The following is an 18,614-nucleotide window of genomic DNA, read 5'->3' as shown; positions in this document are numbered from 1 at the left end:
AAACGCTTGATCTTTCCTCGTCAACTTGGTTAACGGTAAAGCCAACTTCGAAAAACCTTCGATGAATCTTCTATAATAACCGGCTAAACCAAGGAATCTTCTAATCTCTGAAACAGATTCCGGCGTTCCCCACTGTGACACAGCGTCAACCTTCGCAGGATCTACTGCGATTCCTCCACTTGAAATTATATGCCCTAGGAAACTCACCTCTTTCATCCAAAATTCACACTTCGACAACTTGGCATACAACTTCTTCTCCTTCAAGACTTGCAAAACAATCCTCAAGTGCTCTTCGTGCTCTTCCTCGGATTTCGAGTAAATCAAAATGTCGTCGATGAACACCACCACGAATCTATCCAAAAATGAATGGAAAATTCGGTTCATATATTCCATGAAAACTCCGGGTGCATTGGTCACACCAAACGGCATAACTGAGTACTCGTAGTGCCCATACCTCGTCCTGAATGCAGTCTTAGGTATGTCTTCCGTCTTCACTCTAATCTGATGGTATCCGGATCTCAAATCGATCTTACTAAACACGCAAAGCTCCAACTAGTTGATCCATCAAATCATCTATCCTCGGAAGTGGATATTTATTCTTGATCGTCACTTTGTTCAACTGACGATAGTCTATACATAATCTCATGCTTCCATCTTTCTTCTTTACAAGCAATACCGGCGCTCCCCATGGCGAAACACTCGGCCGAACAAACCTCTTCTCAAGCAGCTCTTCAAGTTGCTTCTTCAACTCATTCAACTCAGACGCTGACATTCGATACGGCGCCCTCGATATCGGACTAGTTCCAGGTACTAGGTCGATAGAAAACTCTACCTCTCGCTTTAGAGGCACGTCAGATATATCATCCGGAAACACATCTGGGAATTCACAAACGATCGGTAACTCTTCTACCTTAACTCCTCCTTCGAGTTTCAATGATGCAAACATCATGAACATCTCGGCATGTTCTTTCAATGATTCCGATACTTCCTTCCCGCTCATCAATTGCAAGTTCTCCTCCGGCTTCGGAAAAACAACGGCCTTCTCACGACAGTTGATATGAATTCGGTTGAAAATTAACCAATTCATACCAAAAATTACATCCAAACCACTAAGTGGAATACACACTAAATCCATACCAAAGTGCCTATCAAAAATGGTTACGGGGCAATTACGACATACTTGTCGAGTAATCACTAAACCATTAGCAGGAGTTTCTATTTCCATCCTACCCGTCATATCCGTTACTGGAATACCCAAACGCTTTACACAATCCAAAGAAATAAAAGAATGTGTCGCTCCCGTATCTATAATCGCAATTAAAGGAGTGTTATAGATGAAACACGTACCTCTAATGAGATTGTCCTCTTGGCTAGCATCCTCTCCACTCAAAGCAAACACCTTGCCCATCACCTTCTTGGGCTTCTTACAAGTCGGACTCTTGTGGCCTTCCTCACCACAGTTGAAACACACCACTTTTCCTCTGCAAGCTTCGGTCTTGTGGCCCAGCTTTCCACAATTCTTACACCTATCCCCTCTCTTTGGGCAATCATAAGACATATGACCCCGTTCTCCACAGTTGTAACAATTTCCATTTACCGGCTTCTTACCACCACTTGTATTCCCCTTACCGCGGTTGTCATAAGGTTTTCCGCGTTCTTGTCCTTTCCCTTTTCGGTCGTTCACAGCTTTGTAGTAGTTCACCTTAGCTCTACCATCCTCATCACAAATCCTACTCTTGTTCACAAGGGTCGCAAAATCCCTTATCTGTGAAAATCCAATCATATGTTTAATGTCCGGGCGTAAGCCACTCTCGAACTTCACGCACTTGTCGTCCTCCGCTTCCAAAGTGTTGTAATGCGGACTAAACGCACACAAAGTCTCAAACTTGACGGCATAGTCAGCTACCGTCATATTCCCCTGTTTCAGTTCCATGAATTCCACCACTTTCTTGTTCTTCACATCAACAGGAAAATACTTAACCAAAAATTCTCTTTTAAACATTGCCCATGGTATAGCCATACCACCGGGTCCTAGCCTCAACTTGGCGTTCTTCCACCACGCATTCGCTTCCTCGCGCAACACATATGTTCCAAGGGTTGTCTTCCCTTCCTCGGAACAATCCATTGCTTCAAAAATTATTTCAAGTTCCTCCAGCCACTTGTAAGCTCCATCCGGGTTGTAACCTCCGGTAAATGTTGGCGGTTTCTGCTTCATGAACCGTTCCAACCTCATCTCTACCTCTCTTCCAGGTTGATGATCTCTAACCACTATGTTGGTGAGTGCGTCCAAAGCCTCCGCAATCTGGGCATTCGTTCTCGCAGCAGCCATGATTCCTGAACGAATCACAACTAGACGTTAGAAAGTACTAATAGTGTTCCCTACACATGCTCATACGGGGAAAAGAAAAGTCCTAATTGATTCACACGAACCGACATGCTCTGATACCACTATTGTAACACCCTAACCCATACTACCCTTAAAAACGTAATTTTAAAAACTTTTCAACAAGTGTAAAGGCAGAGTGCCACGCGGTAATTAAAACACAAGCATACACACAGAGCGTCATGAAGTTTAACATGAAAAGCAACAGCGGATTCAATCAAACCAAGCATGCATATATATACATATATATACATAAGCCATATTCATCCCTATGGATGTCACTTATACAAGAACTAGCATATCAAAAAGGTAACACCGATATACGATGAAAGCCAAGCGTAATCCCCGACTCGATGTTACATTACCAGAGCATTTACTATTTACAAACTCTAACCAAAAGCTAGTACTAAAAGGAGAAATCTATGCTAAGTCTCCTCACCAAAAGATACTTCAACACCAAGCTAAAACAGCAGTCTAAACGTCAGCACAGTCCTCAGCCTGAATATCTGAACCCCCAAAGGTCCAGCAAATAACACAAAGCAGAGAGTTAGAAAACATAATCGCATAACATACGAGCATAAGAAAGGCCTTACACTTTCGAACTACCATACATATTCTAACTCACGCCATACAATTACAGTATTAAATACATAGGAATTTACCTAGTATGCTACTTACAGCAAACACGTCAAAACCAGTCAAGTAATGTCACATAACGATTACCAAGTAAATGTGCATATACCCTAATGCAATCTAATGACAATCAATTCACTGTCATGCCATCCCTAGACATGACTAAATGCATGTGGTACCAAGGTGTCTCACCAACGGTGGACCAAGAACAGTTTTATATCTTGCTGGATATGTCGGAACTTACGGAACCATCTTATCTCCCTTGGATAAGCCAACACAGTTTTATATCCTGCTGGATAGCAACTCTGGACTCATGGATTCATCTAATCCGATCCTCGGCTTCATTATGGACACATAATCCATTTTCGTTATTGGAACCCAAGTTTCCAATGTTCACATACAATCATGAATGCATGTATGTATGCACATATCAACCATATGATATTCTTTACCTCAAAGCTACTCTTTTATGAATGCGGGAGCACAATCCTAACACATTCACTTTATCATTACAAATTAATGCCAAAACATCACATTACTCACTTTAAACTACAACTTATTGCATACACGTTCATCAATCATATAACGATTAACAATAAGCATTAACAGTATCAACATGTATCAACAATCATGTAAGGATACCCTTAAACCATGTTACAAGTGCCTAATTGCACTTAAAACAATTATCAAAAAGTTGCTGTCACAGTGCTGTTCGCTATAGCGAGCAGGTAGCGAACAGACACAGAGCCAAAATCCAATTAGCGAGCAGGTAGCGAGCAACTGGCGAGCATGTTCGCTATAGCGAGCAGGTAGCGAGCAACTGGCGACCATGTTCGCTATAGCGAGCAGGTAGCGAACGGAAACAGAGCCAACACCTCAACTGGCGAGCTGTTAGCGAGCTGTTAGCGAGCGTGTTCGCTGTAGCGAGCAGGTAGCGAACCACACCAGAAGAACATCTATTCTTGAGTTTTCTAAGGCGGTTTAACATTGAATCAGCTCAAAAATTCATTCAAACATGTTATAAATTCTTATAAACAGCAATTTCAAACATATATGGTATCAAGGAACATTAATCATCCCTTACAAACCTCCAAATACCTCACAAAATCATGATCATGCCCTTTTCTTGGATTTTAAGCAACTTTCATAAACTTTTCAAACATGATTCAAACACATACATATTTTTCATGAAATCAAGCTAGTGATTAACACATACAAAGTGATGATGAAGAACATCACACTCACATACAAAAGCTTAATCAAAAGTCTAAAAGAAATTGAGTGGGAGAGTTCGGGAATGGAGACATAGACAATCTCCCCTCTCCTTGCCACTCATGAATCATGAATTCTAATCTCTTACCTTAGCAAAGATGACGATCCAAGCCTTTCCTCTTCTCTCTTTCTCGTGAATCTCCTAGCCAAAACCCTAGCTTAGCTTGTTCTTGCTCTTGCTCACTCAAAGAAATTAAGTTATGATACTATTCATGGGTTTGACTTGCTACTTATACTACTTTCTATTGTCATGAACCAAGCCCAATTGGCTTAGGCCCAAATGGCCTCTCACGCCCATTAAGCCCAAAACAAAGGTTCTCGCGTCTAATAACTTACGCTCGGCTAAATAATTATTCGTCGCTCACTAAAAATAATAAAAGCCAATTAATAAATAAAATAACATTTAATAAAATATACGAATATGAAAAATGGGTCGTTACAGACCCTGCGTTGTTCATTTTATAGTCATGACGGACTGTGCTCCTCACATACGGATTAACAATCAACATTTACCAAATATGTGTCAAACATCATTTATCATAAAATGCACACATAATCCCTAATGCAATCTAATGCTTCACATTCATGCTATGTCCTCTAGACACCTCTAATGCATGTGGTACCATCGTCTTTATTAGAGTATCTCACCTCTAATATTCGTCTTTATCGAACAAATATAGTTCGATATCCGTCTTTATTGGACAAGCCAATATACAACAACAATTCATGAATGCATGTATATGTTTTTCATGAATTCACTCACAATCATTTTAATTAGCATTAAGCTCGTCATTTATAAATGTGGAACACTATCCAACATTCCGTCTTTATTAAGATAACACTATACCTTAATATACGTCTTTATCGAATAACATAATTCGATATCCTTCTTTATTAAGTTGATTAACACCTTAATATACTTCTTTTGACATTTAAACAAACATCATCAACACAATCATATTCCACAAATATAATCAACAACTATCATCACAATACAATTAATCATGGTTATAAACACCTAATTGCATGTTAGGATACCTTAAATCCATGTTACAAGTGCCTAATTGCACTTAAAACAATTATCAAAAAGTTGCAGGTCCAGTAATGTTCGCTAAGCGAAGGCTTAGCGAAGGCTTAGCGAAGCTCACCAGAGGATCACCTGCTCGTGGCGAAGCTGCAGCGAGCTGTGGCGAGCTGTTCGCCACACGTTCGCTGAGCGAACGCCTCCTGTCAGGACAGTTCAAAACTTGCGATTTCTACACCAAATCACCCAAAAATCCCATTTTTCATGTTATAAACCCCAAATAAGTTTATATTCAAGTGCAACAAGCATATCTAAACACAAAAGGACTGTTCATTTCACCGATCTACCATTTTTACTACGAAAAAGTAAAGATTTATCACTTTTACTCAAAACACTCAAGAACACAAAGTTCTTGAGTTTAATCTTCATAAACTTCATTTTTAACCATTAAATTCGTTCATACATCCAAAACTAAAACGAAAATGGGGTGGAGGAAGTTCGGGTGAGGAGAAATCGACATTCTCCCCTTCCTCGTATCACCCACGAATATGAAATCTACTCTCTTACCTGGATTCGAAGAAAACTCGAAGATTTGCTCTTGATCTCTTCACTTTCCCCTTGCCCTAGCTCTTGAGCTCTCCCTTCTCTCTTCATCCTTCACAAATGTTGAGAAAATGAGTTTCTCTCTCTATCAAGGCCATAAGTAGCGCCCCCCACTCATGAGACAAGGCCCATTGGGCCTCAAGCCCAATAGCTTGGCCCAACTCGCGTGTTAACTAAAACTCTCGATAAATAACATAAAGTTATTATCTTACTTAAAAGCCACGTCACCAAATAAATAAACACTTACATAGTGAATAATAAATTTGGGTCGTTACACAAACGAACAACAATCATAGTCAATGAGTTATGAACTCCTCCTAGGATTGACGGGGAAAACAACTCCCCGACATGCGGGCCTGAACCTTAAGTCATTACTCCTATTCCTAGGAGCAACGACTTGGGGGGCTCCTGTTCTGGACTGGGCCAAGAGCTGGCCCAATCACTTCTGCTCGACATTTGGGGCACAGCCCAATAACGGGAGACTTCCCCGACACGTCAGCCAATGACGTGTCCTGCTCGACATAACGGATAGGCAGCACGTTAAACACGTGCTCATCTATCCATGCATGTTGATCCACTCCGTCATAGCTTAACAGCTAAGCAGCACGTTTAGCACGTGCTCATTCACCCAACCATACCCGTCACGGAGCTTATCCCTTACCCGCGAATAGCGGAACGGCTCCAACCAAGATAGAGGCAAAATAACGGCCTCCCCTACGATACAGGGACTATCTTGGCAGTTGAGTCTATTGGGCCGGTTATCCCGGCCCAGTAGACCAACCTTTGGCCCAGCGCTGGGGGCACTATATAAGCTCTCCTAGACAGAAGAGCCAGGGATTCTAAATCATTCTATACCTTACTTTCTCTCTCTTCTTTGTATCTCTCGTTCTTTTGCTGACTTAGGCATCGGAGCACCTGCAGGTACAAACCCCCCCTTCGGTGTGAAAGCTTGCTCAACGGACCGGCCTCAACCTTTCTGATCATCAGGTTAGATCAAGAGGGGATGTGGACGGATGAGGGCAGATGGAGAGAGTCGGCGCCGCTGGTAGGGGTGTGGTGGAGGAAGATGGTGGTGGAAGAGAGGGGTTTATAATTTGAGTTAGATACAAGGGGTTGGTAGAGAGAGAGAGAATTTGTTTCTTTCTTTTTTTCGATTAAGTTAAAGAAGTTTGTTTGATATATTCCAAATATAAAAAAGTTTGTTTCTATTTTTAAGGAATAATGTGTAACTTACTATTAAATTTCTTTGTAAGCAAGTTATTATTAAATATAAGTCTAGTTTATCTTATACACAAAAAAAAAAAGTCTAGTTTATCTCACCTTTTTTATATAACAAATGTATTATAAATTTTAGGTAAATTGTCTTCCACTATTACCCCTGTTTTTTTTTAAACATGGTGTCTAATATTATAACATAACTATTTTACATCTAATTTTTTTCACCTTTTTTATATAACAAGTGTATTATAAATTTTAGGTGACTAATCTTTTACTATTACACCTATTTTCTTTAAATATGGTGTGCGTAATATTACAACATAACTCTTTTACACCTATTTTCAATAAAACGAGTGTAATATCTCTAGTTATATTCTTATTTTTGCACCAGTGACCGATAGTATTTTGACAAAATTGACGAAATCAAATGTAAGCATACATGCACTACTGTCAGACATACGTTAGAAACCAGACAAACTTTCGATCTGTAATGTGGGAGCTACACACATCATAATTAATAGTTAACTAACATAAAATAAAGAAGAAAAAATGAATGGTGTGTTAGGGTGTTACCTTGGGACTGCTTAATTGTTGTGTCAAATCATTTAGCTCCAAAATAGAAAGTTTGAGAGAAGATATAGTTTCAAGAAACAACATTAGACAATTTCTTGACCGAATTCCCTAATCTACGAAAAGCCTTTGTAACAAACAAAAACAACAATTAGTTGAAGATTAGATTAACAATTCGACAAATCAATTCAAAATTGCAACATACAAACCTACAATTAATGTTGGAATGGGAATTAAAGCCACAGAGAAAAATGCACCAAAGTCCTGCAAAACAAAAAAACTGTTAAGTGATGCTTCCAGATCAAGCGTAAGCAGAAGTATCAATTGTACAGCTAACTATTGTAACTAACTTGTAGCACAAGCTATTGTAGAGATAGTTTAGCATAGCTTATGGTAGGCTCGATAGAATGTATATAAGCAGTATTTTGTGTAAGAATCATCATTCAATTCAATAATGAAGAATTATTCTCTTCAATTCTCTCTCTATTCTTAAATCATAACATGGTATCATCCGTCATTAAGATCCTAACCGTTTTTCCACCACCATAACCGTTTTCTTCCGCCTCCGTAACCGTTTCTTTTCTTCATCTTTTTCATCATGGTTCGTCCTCAACCTGATCTTGTTCTTGACAATTCTTCTCCTTACTTTGTTCATCCCGGCGATGGACCTTCCTCCGTCGTTGTTACTCCTCTTCTCACCGGTTCTAACTACCACTCTTGGTCACGTTCTATGAAACGTGCTCTCGGTGCGAAGATGAAGCTTGATTTCATCACCGGTGCTCTTCCAATGCCGGACGATGACTTTGATCCTGCGCATCGTGCTTGGCATCGTTGTAATCAGTTGATTTCATCTTGGCATCGTTGTAATCAGTTGTAATCAGTTGATTTCATCATGGAGAACGCAATTGACATATGGAATGATCTTCATGAACGTTTCTCACAAGGTGATTTGATTCGAATCTCTGAGCTTCAACAAGAAATTTACGCTTTGAAACAAGATAACCGTTCTGTAACTGATTTCTACTCTGAACTCAAGACTCTTTGGGAGGAATTAGAATTGTATCTTCCAATTCCTTCTTGTACTTGTCGTCAGCGTTGTGCTTGCGAAGCTATGCGTTCTGCGCGTAGAAATCACACATTGCTTCATACAGTTCGTTTTCTCACTGGTTTGAATGAGAATTTCTCCACTGTTAGATCACAAATTTTGATCATGGAGCCTCTTCCTCCAATTAACAAAGTTTTCTCCCTAGTTATCTAGCACGAACGTCAAGGTAATTTTGCTGAAGTTGATGATTCTAAGATCTTGGTTAATGCTGCAAAATCTGCGAAATCTTCTTCTAGTTCCAAAGCTTCTTCACGTAATTGTTCTTACTGTGGAAAGGACAATCATGTGGTTGAAAATTGCTTCAAAAAGAATGGTGTACCACCACACATGAAGAAGTTTTCATCTGCTCATAATGCTGCAGCTGAGGGAGGTAGTACTGATTCTAATGTTGCTCCTACTCCTCCATCACTCTCTCAAGATCAGTATGATAAGCTCATGACTCTCCTTCAGAATTCCAATCTTGCATCCAATTCTGGTTCTGCAAGCTCCAATCAGGTTGGTTCTTCCATCATCACTGATCATTCATCAGTGATTCACAAAGGTATTCAACTTTCTTCTCATAATGCATGTGTTCTTGGTACTTAGATTATTGATTCAGGTGCTAGTCACCACATATGCAATTCATTGTCTTGGTTTCAATCATATATTGAAATCAATCCTATTCATATTAAATTGCCTAATGGAAACTTTGCAATTGCAAAGTATTCTGGTGTTGTTAACTTTTCTTCAAATTTAGTCATCAATGATGTTTTGTATGTGCCTGCTTTTTCAATCAATTTACTTGCTGTGTCAAAATTATGTAGTTCATCTAATTACATTGTTAATTTCACTGGTTCACAATGTGTCATTCAGGACAAGGAGTGCTTGAAGATGATTGGTTCTGGTGATGAGCATGAAGGCCTGTATCACCTTAAACGCACAGATAGATTGGCTCATGTTGCTTCTATTGATGGTTCTAACCATGCAACCATTCCCAAAACTGCTCTGTGGCACTTTAGATTAGGGCACCCTTCCCATCAAAGACTTGTAAGTTTGAAAAATAAATTTCCTTATGTAATAGCAGATCATAAAGGAATTTGTGACATTTGTCACCTTGCTAGGTTTAAGAAACTTCCTTATAGTAGTAGTTTTAATAAAGCAGTCATTGCTTATGATGTAATCCATTTTGACATTTGGGGCCCTATATCAATAAAATCTATTTATGGTCATTCATATTTCTTAACTGCCGTAGATGATTATAGCAGATTTACATGGATTATCTTAATGAATTCCAAAGCTGAAACTAGAAATCATGTAGTAAATTTACTCAAAATGATACAAACTCAGTATAATCATCAAGTTAAAATTGTTAGGTCTGACAATGGACCTGAGTTTTTAATGCATGATTACTATTCTTCTAAAGGTATTGTACATCAAACAAGTTGTGTAGAATCTCCACAACAAAATGGTAGAGTTGAGAGGAAACACCAACATCTTTTGAACATTGCTAGAGCTCTTTTATAACAGTCAAATTTACCTAAACATTTTTGGTCTTATGCTGTCTTGCATGCTACATACATTATCAACAGGATTACTACACCTGTGCTTGAAAATAAATCACCCTATGAAATGTTACATCAATCTTTACCTGACTTAAATGATTTAAAAGTTTTTGGTTCCCTTGCATATGCATCTACTTTGACTGTTAATAGATCAAAACTATCACCAAAGGGCAGAAAATGTATTTTCTTAGGCTACAAGCAAGGTGTCAAAGGCACAATTCTTTTTGATCTTGAGTCTAGAGACTTTTTCATTTCAAGAAATGTCAAACATTTTGATCATGTTTTGCCTTATACCACCAATAATTCAAAAATCCATTGGCATTATCATTCCACCCTTGACTGTGATTCAATCACCCCACCACCAGATAACTCACCTCAATCATCTGACACTTCTACCATTCCACCACCAGATAACTCACCTTCTGACATTTCTAACCAACAAGATAATTTACCTAACAATACACCCATTACTACATCACCATTGGTTAGGCCTGACAGGAAAAAGCATAAACCTTCCTATCTGTCTGATTATGTGCGCAGCTCTTCTAACACATCAACACAATCATCATCTCCAGGTATTCTCTATCCTATCTCCTAATTTAATTCTTTAGATCATTTGTCTTCTTCACATAGTGTCTACAAAATGTCTCTCACACAACACACAGAACCTAAAACCTATAATGAAGCTTGTAAATCAGAACATTGGATTCAATCTATGAATTCTGAACTTGAGGCATTGCCTCGTACTGGTACTCGGAAGATTGTAGACTTACCACCTCATGTTAAGCAAATTGGTAACAAGTGGGTTTACAAAATTAAACACAAGTCTGATGGCACCATAGAGAGATACAAAGCCAGACTTGTAGCTAAAGGCTATAATCAGGTAGAAGGTCTTGATTTCTTTGACACTTTCTCACCTGTTGCTAAACTCACTACAGTTAGAATGTTACTTGCCATTGCATCTATTAAAGGGTGGTTCTTACATCAGTTAGATGTAAATAATGCCTTCTTACTGGAGATTTACAGGAGAATGTTTACATGAAAATACCAGATGGTGTTCAGTGCAATAAGCCTAACCAAGTTTGTAAGCTACTCAAGAGTTTGTATGGTTTGAAACAAGCCAGTAGAAAGTGGTATGAGAAGTTTACATCTTTGTTAGTCAGGGAGAGATATAAACAATCCACCTCTGATTATTCATTATTCACACTCAATCAACAAAAAAAAAAGAGAAAAAAAAAAGAAAAAAAAAACAAAACAATTTCACTGCTTTACTTATATATGTTGATGATGTGATATTGGCTGGTACTGACATGCAAGAAATAGATAGAATCAAAACTATTCTGGATCATAACTTCAAAATCAAGGATTTGGGAGTTGTGAAATACTTTCTTGGATTGGAAGTTGCACATTCCAAAGAAGGCATTAGTATATCTCAGAGGAAGTACTGTCTTGATCTGCTCAATGACTCAGGTTTACTTGGTTCCAAACCTGCATCTACACCTCTGGATCCCTCTATTAAGCTACATTAAGACAATGGGAAACCATTTGAAGATATAAGCTTGTACAGGAGACTTGTAGGGAAACTATTGTATCTCACAAACACTAGGCCTGACATAACATATGCAACACAACAGCTAAGCCAGTTCTTGCATAGCCCTACTGTGAAACACTACAAAGTAACTTGTAGAGTTATTAGATATCTCAAGCATAATCCTGGTAGAGGTCTTATGTTCCACAGAAACACAGATATCCAACTCCTTGGATACTCAAATGCTGACTGGGCAGGGTGCTTAGATACAAGGAAATCAACAACTGGGTATTGCTTCTTCTTAGGCTCGTCATTAGTTTCATGGAAAGCTAAGAAGCAGTCAACTATATCCAAATCATCATCTGAAGCAGAATATCGAGCACTATCTTCAGCAACTTGTGAGTTAACCTGGCTGCTATACTTGCTGAAGGACTTACACATTGAAAGTTCCAAACAGCCAGTATTATTCTGTGATAACCAGAGTGCATTACACATAACTTCCAATCCTGTCTTCCATGAAAGGACTAAGCATATAGAGATAGACTGTCACCTTGTTAGAGAGAAGGTACAAGAAGGCTTAATGAGACTGCTCCCTATTTCAACACAAGATCAATTAGCAGACTTTCTGACAAAAGCATTGCCTGCGCCAAAATTCAACAATTTCTTATCCAAGCTTGGATTGCTTGACATATACCAAGCATCAGCTTGTGGGAGGATGTTAAGTGATGCTTCCAGATCAAGCACAAGCAGAAGTATCAATTGTACAGCTAACTATTGTAACTAACTTGTAGCACAAGCTATTGTATAGATAGTGTAGCATAGCTTATGGTAGGCTCGATAGAATGTATATAAGCAGTATTTTGTGTAAGAATCATCATTCAATTCAATAATGAAAAATTAATCTCTTCAATTCTCTCTCTATTCTTAAATCATAACAAAAACCACAAACTTAATTGGAGAGAATGAACAAAAATTGGTTAAAAGATGAAATTTTTGTTGTACCATTGAGAGAAGCCCCATTTCAGGGGTGGAACGAAACCCTACATTTCCGACTGGCGAGAAGGGCGATGTGGTTGTGGACGGTGACGATGACGGTGAAGAAGGCGGTGAATTGGATGTCAACTGGAATGAGATTGATGGCGGCTGATAGGTGGTTGAGAATAGAGTGTGTGAAGTTGAAGAGGGATTGAGATTGAGTGCATTCGTTTTCCTATGCATTCATGCATTCAACAAAATATCCACCCCACATAATCGATCTTTATAAATAATTTAAAATTCAAGCTATATTTCCTAAAAATAAAATAAAAAGAATTGAAAATACAACCTACATGTTAAGTTGAATGCATGAAAATTGAATGCACTCGATCCAAATCCGTTGAAGAGGGTGTATTTGGTACGAAAATTGACCAAGAGGAGTTGAAAATCAACACAAGTGACATTCAAAGGGAAGTTAATGGCGTGGGGACTGTTTGGAATCCTCATCAAGGGCTGAGTTTAATTACTTGGCTATTTTAAGCATTTTCATCAATTAAGACAAATAAAATTCAGCCATTTAAAGCCTTTCCAAGATGGTTACAAAAGAAGCATAAATGGGACATTCAAGTCCTTAAATAGGCGTGTGACTAATCATGGAAAAGGAGTATCATGAGCTGATTACATTAAGTCATTTTATTCCTAGTTAATTGTATTTTATTACTAGTTTTATTGTGTTTAATTAGGCCTTACTGTTTTTCGGCCATATATGCATGTAATTTGATCATTTGCAATTCATTCAATAAACAAGAACATTCCAGTCCAATTAGAAATTGTGTCTACAATTTTCGCCTGATTATTTGCAAGCGTCGTCTTGAAAATAGTCCGATTAGCTCAATTGGTGTTGAGTGCTAATCTCGTGTTAGGCTATTGGTGTAGTTTAACATTGCTTATTTCCTTGCTGTTTTCACTAAAACCCAACAAACAAACACCTAAAACACTTAATAGAATTCGACTAATAAGGGTGGTACCTAGTACCTTCGTTATTGGTTGTTTGCTTCCGTTACCACACCCTGATTCGTATCATTAGTGGCATCAGAGCACGGTTCTGATTCCGTGTTACGTGACAACAATGGATTTCAACAGTGATGATTTCATGGACAAATTGCGTGAAGCTTTAAGGAACGTTGACATGAGAGATGAACGATGGAGGCCTAGAAGGAGTGAACCACGTCCAAACGTGGATGAGTTCAAAATCACCGAACTACCTGAATTTAATGGTAGTGCAGACCCGGAGGTTTATTTAGAATGGGAGCGCAAGATTGATAGAATGTTTGATTTCAAGGATCTTGATGATGAGAAACGTTGCAAATATGCGATTCTGAAACTTAGCAAAAGTGCATCGTTGTGGTATGAGGGATTGAAGGCTAGAAGGACACGAGATGGGAAGGAGAAAATCCACTCTTGGGAGTCCTTGAAGAGGAAGTTGCGCAAAAGATATGTACCATCAAACCACCGACTGAATTTGTATAAAAAGATTGCAGATTTGGTGCAAGGCAAAATGAGTGTCACCGAATACATTGATGAGTTTGAGAACCTATGCCTAATGGGTGAAGTGGAGGAAAATGAAGAGCAAAGAATGAGCCGTTTCCTTCGTGGGCTGAATAAGAACATGGCTTTTGCTGTTGAGCTATGTAATTACACAGATTTCACCACTTTGTGCACCTTGTGTTTGAAGATTGAAAATCAAAACAAGAGTAGATATAATGCTGGGAGTTCTAGTGGTTGGTCCAAGGGAGGTGTGTCAGGTAGTGCAAATCCAGCCCCTAACACTAAACCAATGGTGAATCAACCGAAACAAAGTGAGGCCGCTCCTAAACAACCCATTGCCACGGCCAAAGAGACTAATCTGTCAAAGGTTAGGTGTTTCAAGTGTCAAGGCTTTGGACACTTTGCTAGGGCTTGTCCTAATCAACGAGTTGTGACCCTCCGAGAAGCAATTAGCATGCGTGATGAGTTGATGAAGGAAGAAGAAGAATCTGGTGGCAATATTGAAAGTGATGGAGTTGAAATTGTTGAAGATGATGATGAGGTAGAAGTATATGGACCTCCCATATATGATACCTTGATGCTAAGAACTTTGCAAGTCAAGGCTGTACCCGTGGAAGGAGATCAAAGAAATCAAATCTTCTACACTAAGGGTCAAGTGAAAGATAAGTGGTGTAGTATCATTGTGGATGGAGGTAGTTGTACCAATGCGGCTTCAACTGAAATGGTGTCTAAATTAGGATTGCTCACAACAAAACATCCTAAGCCTTATGCGCTACATTGGTTGGACAATGGAAGTAGCATAAATGTTACAAGGCAGACGCGTGTGGGACTAACCATGGGATCTTATGTTGATGAAATCTTGTGTGATGTGGTACCTATGGATGCAAGTCACATACTTTTGGGACGCCCTTGGCAATTTGATAGGGATGTCACGCATAGAGGAAGGTCCAATGAGCATGAATTGAACTTCAATGGCAAGAGGATTGTGTTGAAACCAATGGCGTCAAATGAAGTCCGTTCCATGATTACAAAAAAAGGTAAAAAGCCTAGCCTCACTATGTTTGCTACTGAAAATGAAGTGAAGGATGCTATTGATAATGGTGAATTAGTCTACATGTTGGTTGCAAAGAATGCTAAGCAAGACGATGTAGAGACTCCTCTTAAACAACAATTGGAGGCTGTTTTGGGTGAGTATGAAGATGTGTTTCCAAGTGAACTACCAAATGGTTTGCCACCTATTCGTGGGATTGAGCATCAAATTGATCTAATTCCGGGAGTTCCATTACCAAACAAGGCTGCATATAGGTGTAATCCAGAGGAGACAAAGGAGTTGCAACGGCAAATTGAAGAATTGATAAGCATGGGTTATGTGCGTGAATCAATGAGCCCATGTGCTGTTCCGACATTGTTGGTTCCTAAGAAGGATGGATCATGGAGAATGTGTATTGATAGTAGGGCGGTGAACAACATAACCATCAAATATCGTTTTCCCATTCCAAGACTAGATGATATGCTTGATGAGTTACATGGATCGGTTATCTTCTCAAAAATTGATCTAAGGAGTGGATATCACCAAATCAGAATGCGTGAAGGTGATGAATGGAAGACGGCATTCAAGACTAAGCATGGTCTATATGAATGGCTAGTTATGCCATTTGGGCTCACAAATGCACCTAGCACCTTTATGAGGCTCATGAACGAAGTACTCAAGCCTTTTTTGGGTAAGTTTGTTGTTGTTTATCTTGATGACATATTGGTGTATAGCAAATCTATTGAGGAGCATTTCACTCATTTGAAACAAATCTTTGAGACCCTAAGAGCACAAAAACTATATGGGAAGAAGGAAAAGTGTGATTTCTTGGTTGAAAGTGTGGTGTTTCTTGGATATGTGGTGTCTAAAGATGGAGTATCCGTTGATCAAACAAAAGTGGATGCTATCAAGACTTGGCCGAGCCCTACAACAGTTTCGGAGGTGAGATCTTTCCTTGGTCTTGCATCATTTTATCGGCGCTTTATCCAGAATTTTAGCACTATAGCAAGTCCTATGACCGAATGTTTGAAGAAGGGTGCGTTTGGGTGGAATGAACAAGCACAAAAGGCTTTTGAATTGATCAAGTTAAAGCTTTGTGAAGCTCCTATTTTAGCTTTACCCGATTTCACTCAACCATTTGAAGTTGAATGTGATGCTAGTGGAGTTGGCATTGGGGCTGTTTTGATACAAAACAAAAGGCCTATAGCTTATTTCTCGGAGAAATTGGGAGGAGCCAGATTGAACTATTGCACATATGACAAAGAGTTCTATGCCATTGTGAGAGCTCTTGATCATTGGAATCATTATTTGCGTTCTAATCACTTTATATTACATTCAGATCATGAGTCTTTGAAGTATATCAATGGGCAACAAAAGTTGAGTCCAAGGCATGCTAAATGGGTTGAATTTCTTCAATCTTTTAATTTCTCTTCAAAATACAAAGATGGTAAGAGTAATGTAGTGGCTGATGCACTTTCAAGGAGGTATGCTTTAATTTCAATTCTTGAAACTCGCTTACTTGGTTTTGAGACTTTGAAAGATTATTATAAAGAAGATGTGGATTTTGGTGAAATATACTCTAATTGTGAGAATGGAGCATTTGGAAAGTACATAGTGCAGGATGGATTTTTATTCAAGGAGAATCGGCTTTGCATCCCAAGGCATTCAATTCGTGAGTTACTAGTTCGTGAAGCTCATGGTGGAGGTTTGGCTGGTCATTTTGGCATTACAAAGACCTTGGAGATTTTAAAAGAACACTTTCATTGGCCAAAGATGTTAGGAGATGTGCAAAAAGTCATTAGCAAGTGTGTTACTTGTCATATGGCAAAGAGTTCTTTCAAACCAGGGGCGTATACTCCCTTGCCAACGCCTAGTGGTCCTTGGATGGATGTGAGCATGGATTTCATTGTGGCTTTGCCCCGTACACAGCGAGGTAAAGATGCTATTATGGTTGTTGTTGATAGGTTTTCAAAGATGGCACATTTTGTAGCTTGTCACAAAACAGATGATGCTAGTAATGTTGCTGATTTGTACTTTCGTGAGATTGTGCGTTTACATGGAGTTCCTAAAACTATTGTTTCCGATCGTGATTCAAAGTTTTTGAGTTATTTTTGGAACACATTATGGAGGAAATTAGGTACTAAGTTGCTGTTTAGTACTTCCCATCACCCTCAAACCGATGGACAAACCGAGGTGACTAATAGAACTCTTGGTACTTTGCTGCGTGGTTTGGTTAGTAAAACTCAAAAGGATTGGGACTTGAAGCTAGCTCATGCTGAATTTGCCTACAACCGGTCCCCTACATATGCTACTAATCATTCTCCTTTTGAAGTTGTTTATGGTGTGAATCCTTACTTGCCATTGGATTTGATAGTTATGCCAAAAGAGGAGTTAGTTCATCCAGATGCCGAGGCTAAACTCAAAGCAATGATCAAGCTACATAAGCAAGTGCAAGAAAGAATCAAGGCCGTGAATGAAGTTTACAAGCAAAGGTCCAAGAATAAGAAGCCTAAGTTATTCAATGAAGGTGATCTTGTGTGGGTCCATTTGAGAAAAGAAAGATTCCCAAGCAAGAGAAAGAATAAGCTCATGCCTAGAGCTGATGGTCCTTTCAAAGTTATATCAAAGATCAATGACAATGCATACAAGATTGATTTGCCCGGAGAATATGGAGTACATGCTACTTTCAATGTTGGAGATCTCTCACCGTATTTAGATGATGATGGTATTCAAGAATTGAGGTCAATTCCTTTCAAAGGGGGAGGGGATGGTACGAAAATTGACCAAGAGGAGTTGAAAATCAACACAAGTGACATTCAAAGGGAAGTTAATGGCGTGGGGACTGTTTGGAATCCTCATCAAGGGCTGAGTTTAATTACTTGGCTATTTTAAGCATTTTCATCAATTAAGACAAATAAAATTCAGCCATTTAAAGCCTTTCCAAGATGGTTACAAAAGAAGCATAAATGGGACATTCAAGTCCTTAAATAGGCGTGTGACTAATCATGGAAAAGGAGTATCATGAGCTGATTACATTAAGTCATTTTATTCCTAGTTAATTGCATTTTATTACTAGTTTTATTGTGTTTAATTAGGCCTTACTGTTTTTCGGCCATATATGCATGTAATTTGATCATTTGCAATTCATTCAATAAACAAGAACATTCCAGTCCAATTAGAAATT

The 18,614-nt window shown here is 38.8% G+C and overlaps 1 protein-coding gene across 1 annotated transcript; it reads left to right on the top strand.

The window, feature by feature from the left end:
* Positions 1-11,659: 11,659 nt before the first annotated feature.
* Positions 11,660-13,024, top strand: LOC123905169 (uncharacterized mitochondrial protein AtMg00810-like). Its single transcript, XM_045954802.1, has 3 exons — positions 11,660-11,819; positions 11,901-12,629; positions 12,903-13,024. The coding sequence occupies exons 1-3, from the start codon at positions 11,660-11,662 to the stop codon at positions 13,022-13,024; spliced, it is 1,011 nt and encodes a 336-aa protein (XP_045810758.1).
* The last annotated feature ends 5,590 nt before the right edge of the window (positions 13,025-18,614 follow it).

This window comes from Trifolium pratense, linkage group LG2 (assembly GCF_020283565.1).
Source record: "Trifolium pratense cultivar HEN17-A07 linkage group LG2, ARS_RC_1.1, whole genome shotgun sequence".
Lineage (NCBI taxonomy): Eukaryota > Viridiplantae > Streptophyta > Magnoliopsida > Fabales > Fabaceae > Trifolium > Trifolium pratense.
Note: the sequence above shows the minus strand (reverse complement) of the source record. Positions and strands in the feature narration are given on the sequence as shown.

What these genes read in the sequence shown, in the direction of transcription:
- LOC123905169 (XM_045954802.1), top strand. Translation starts at nt 11,660, where the DNA reads ATGCAAGAAATAGATAGAATCAAAACTATTCTGGATCATAACTTCAAA. An exon ending in TGATCTGCTCAATGACTCAG is followed by an intron (nt 11,820 to 11,900) that starts GTTTACTTGGTT and finishes AACCATTTGAAG; the next exon opens with ATATAAGCTTGTACAGGAGA. An exon ending in CAGATCAAGCACAAGCAGAA is followed by an intron (nt 12,630 to 12,902) that starts GTATCAATTGTA and finishes GCCCCATTTCAG; the next exon opens with GGGTGGAACGAAACCCTACA.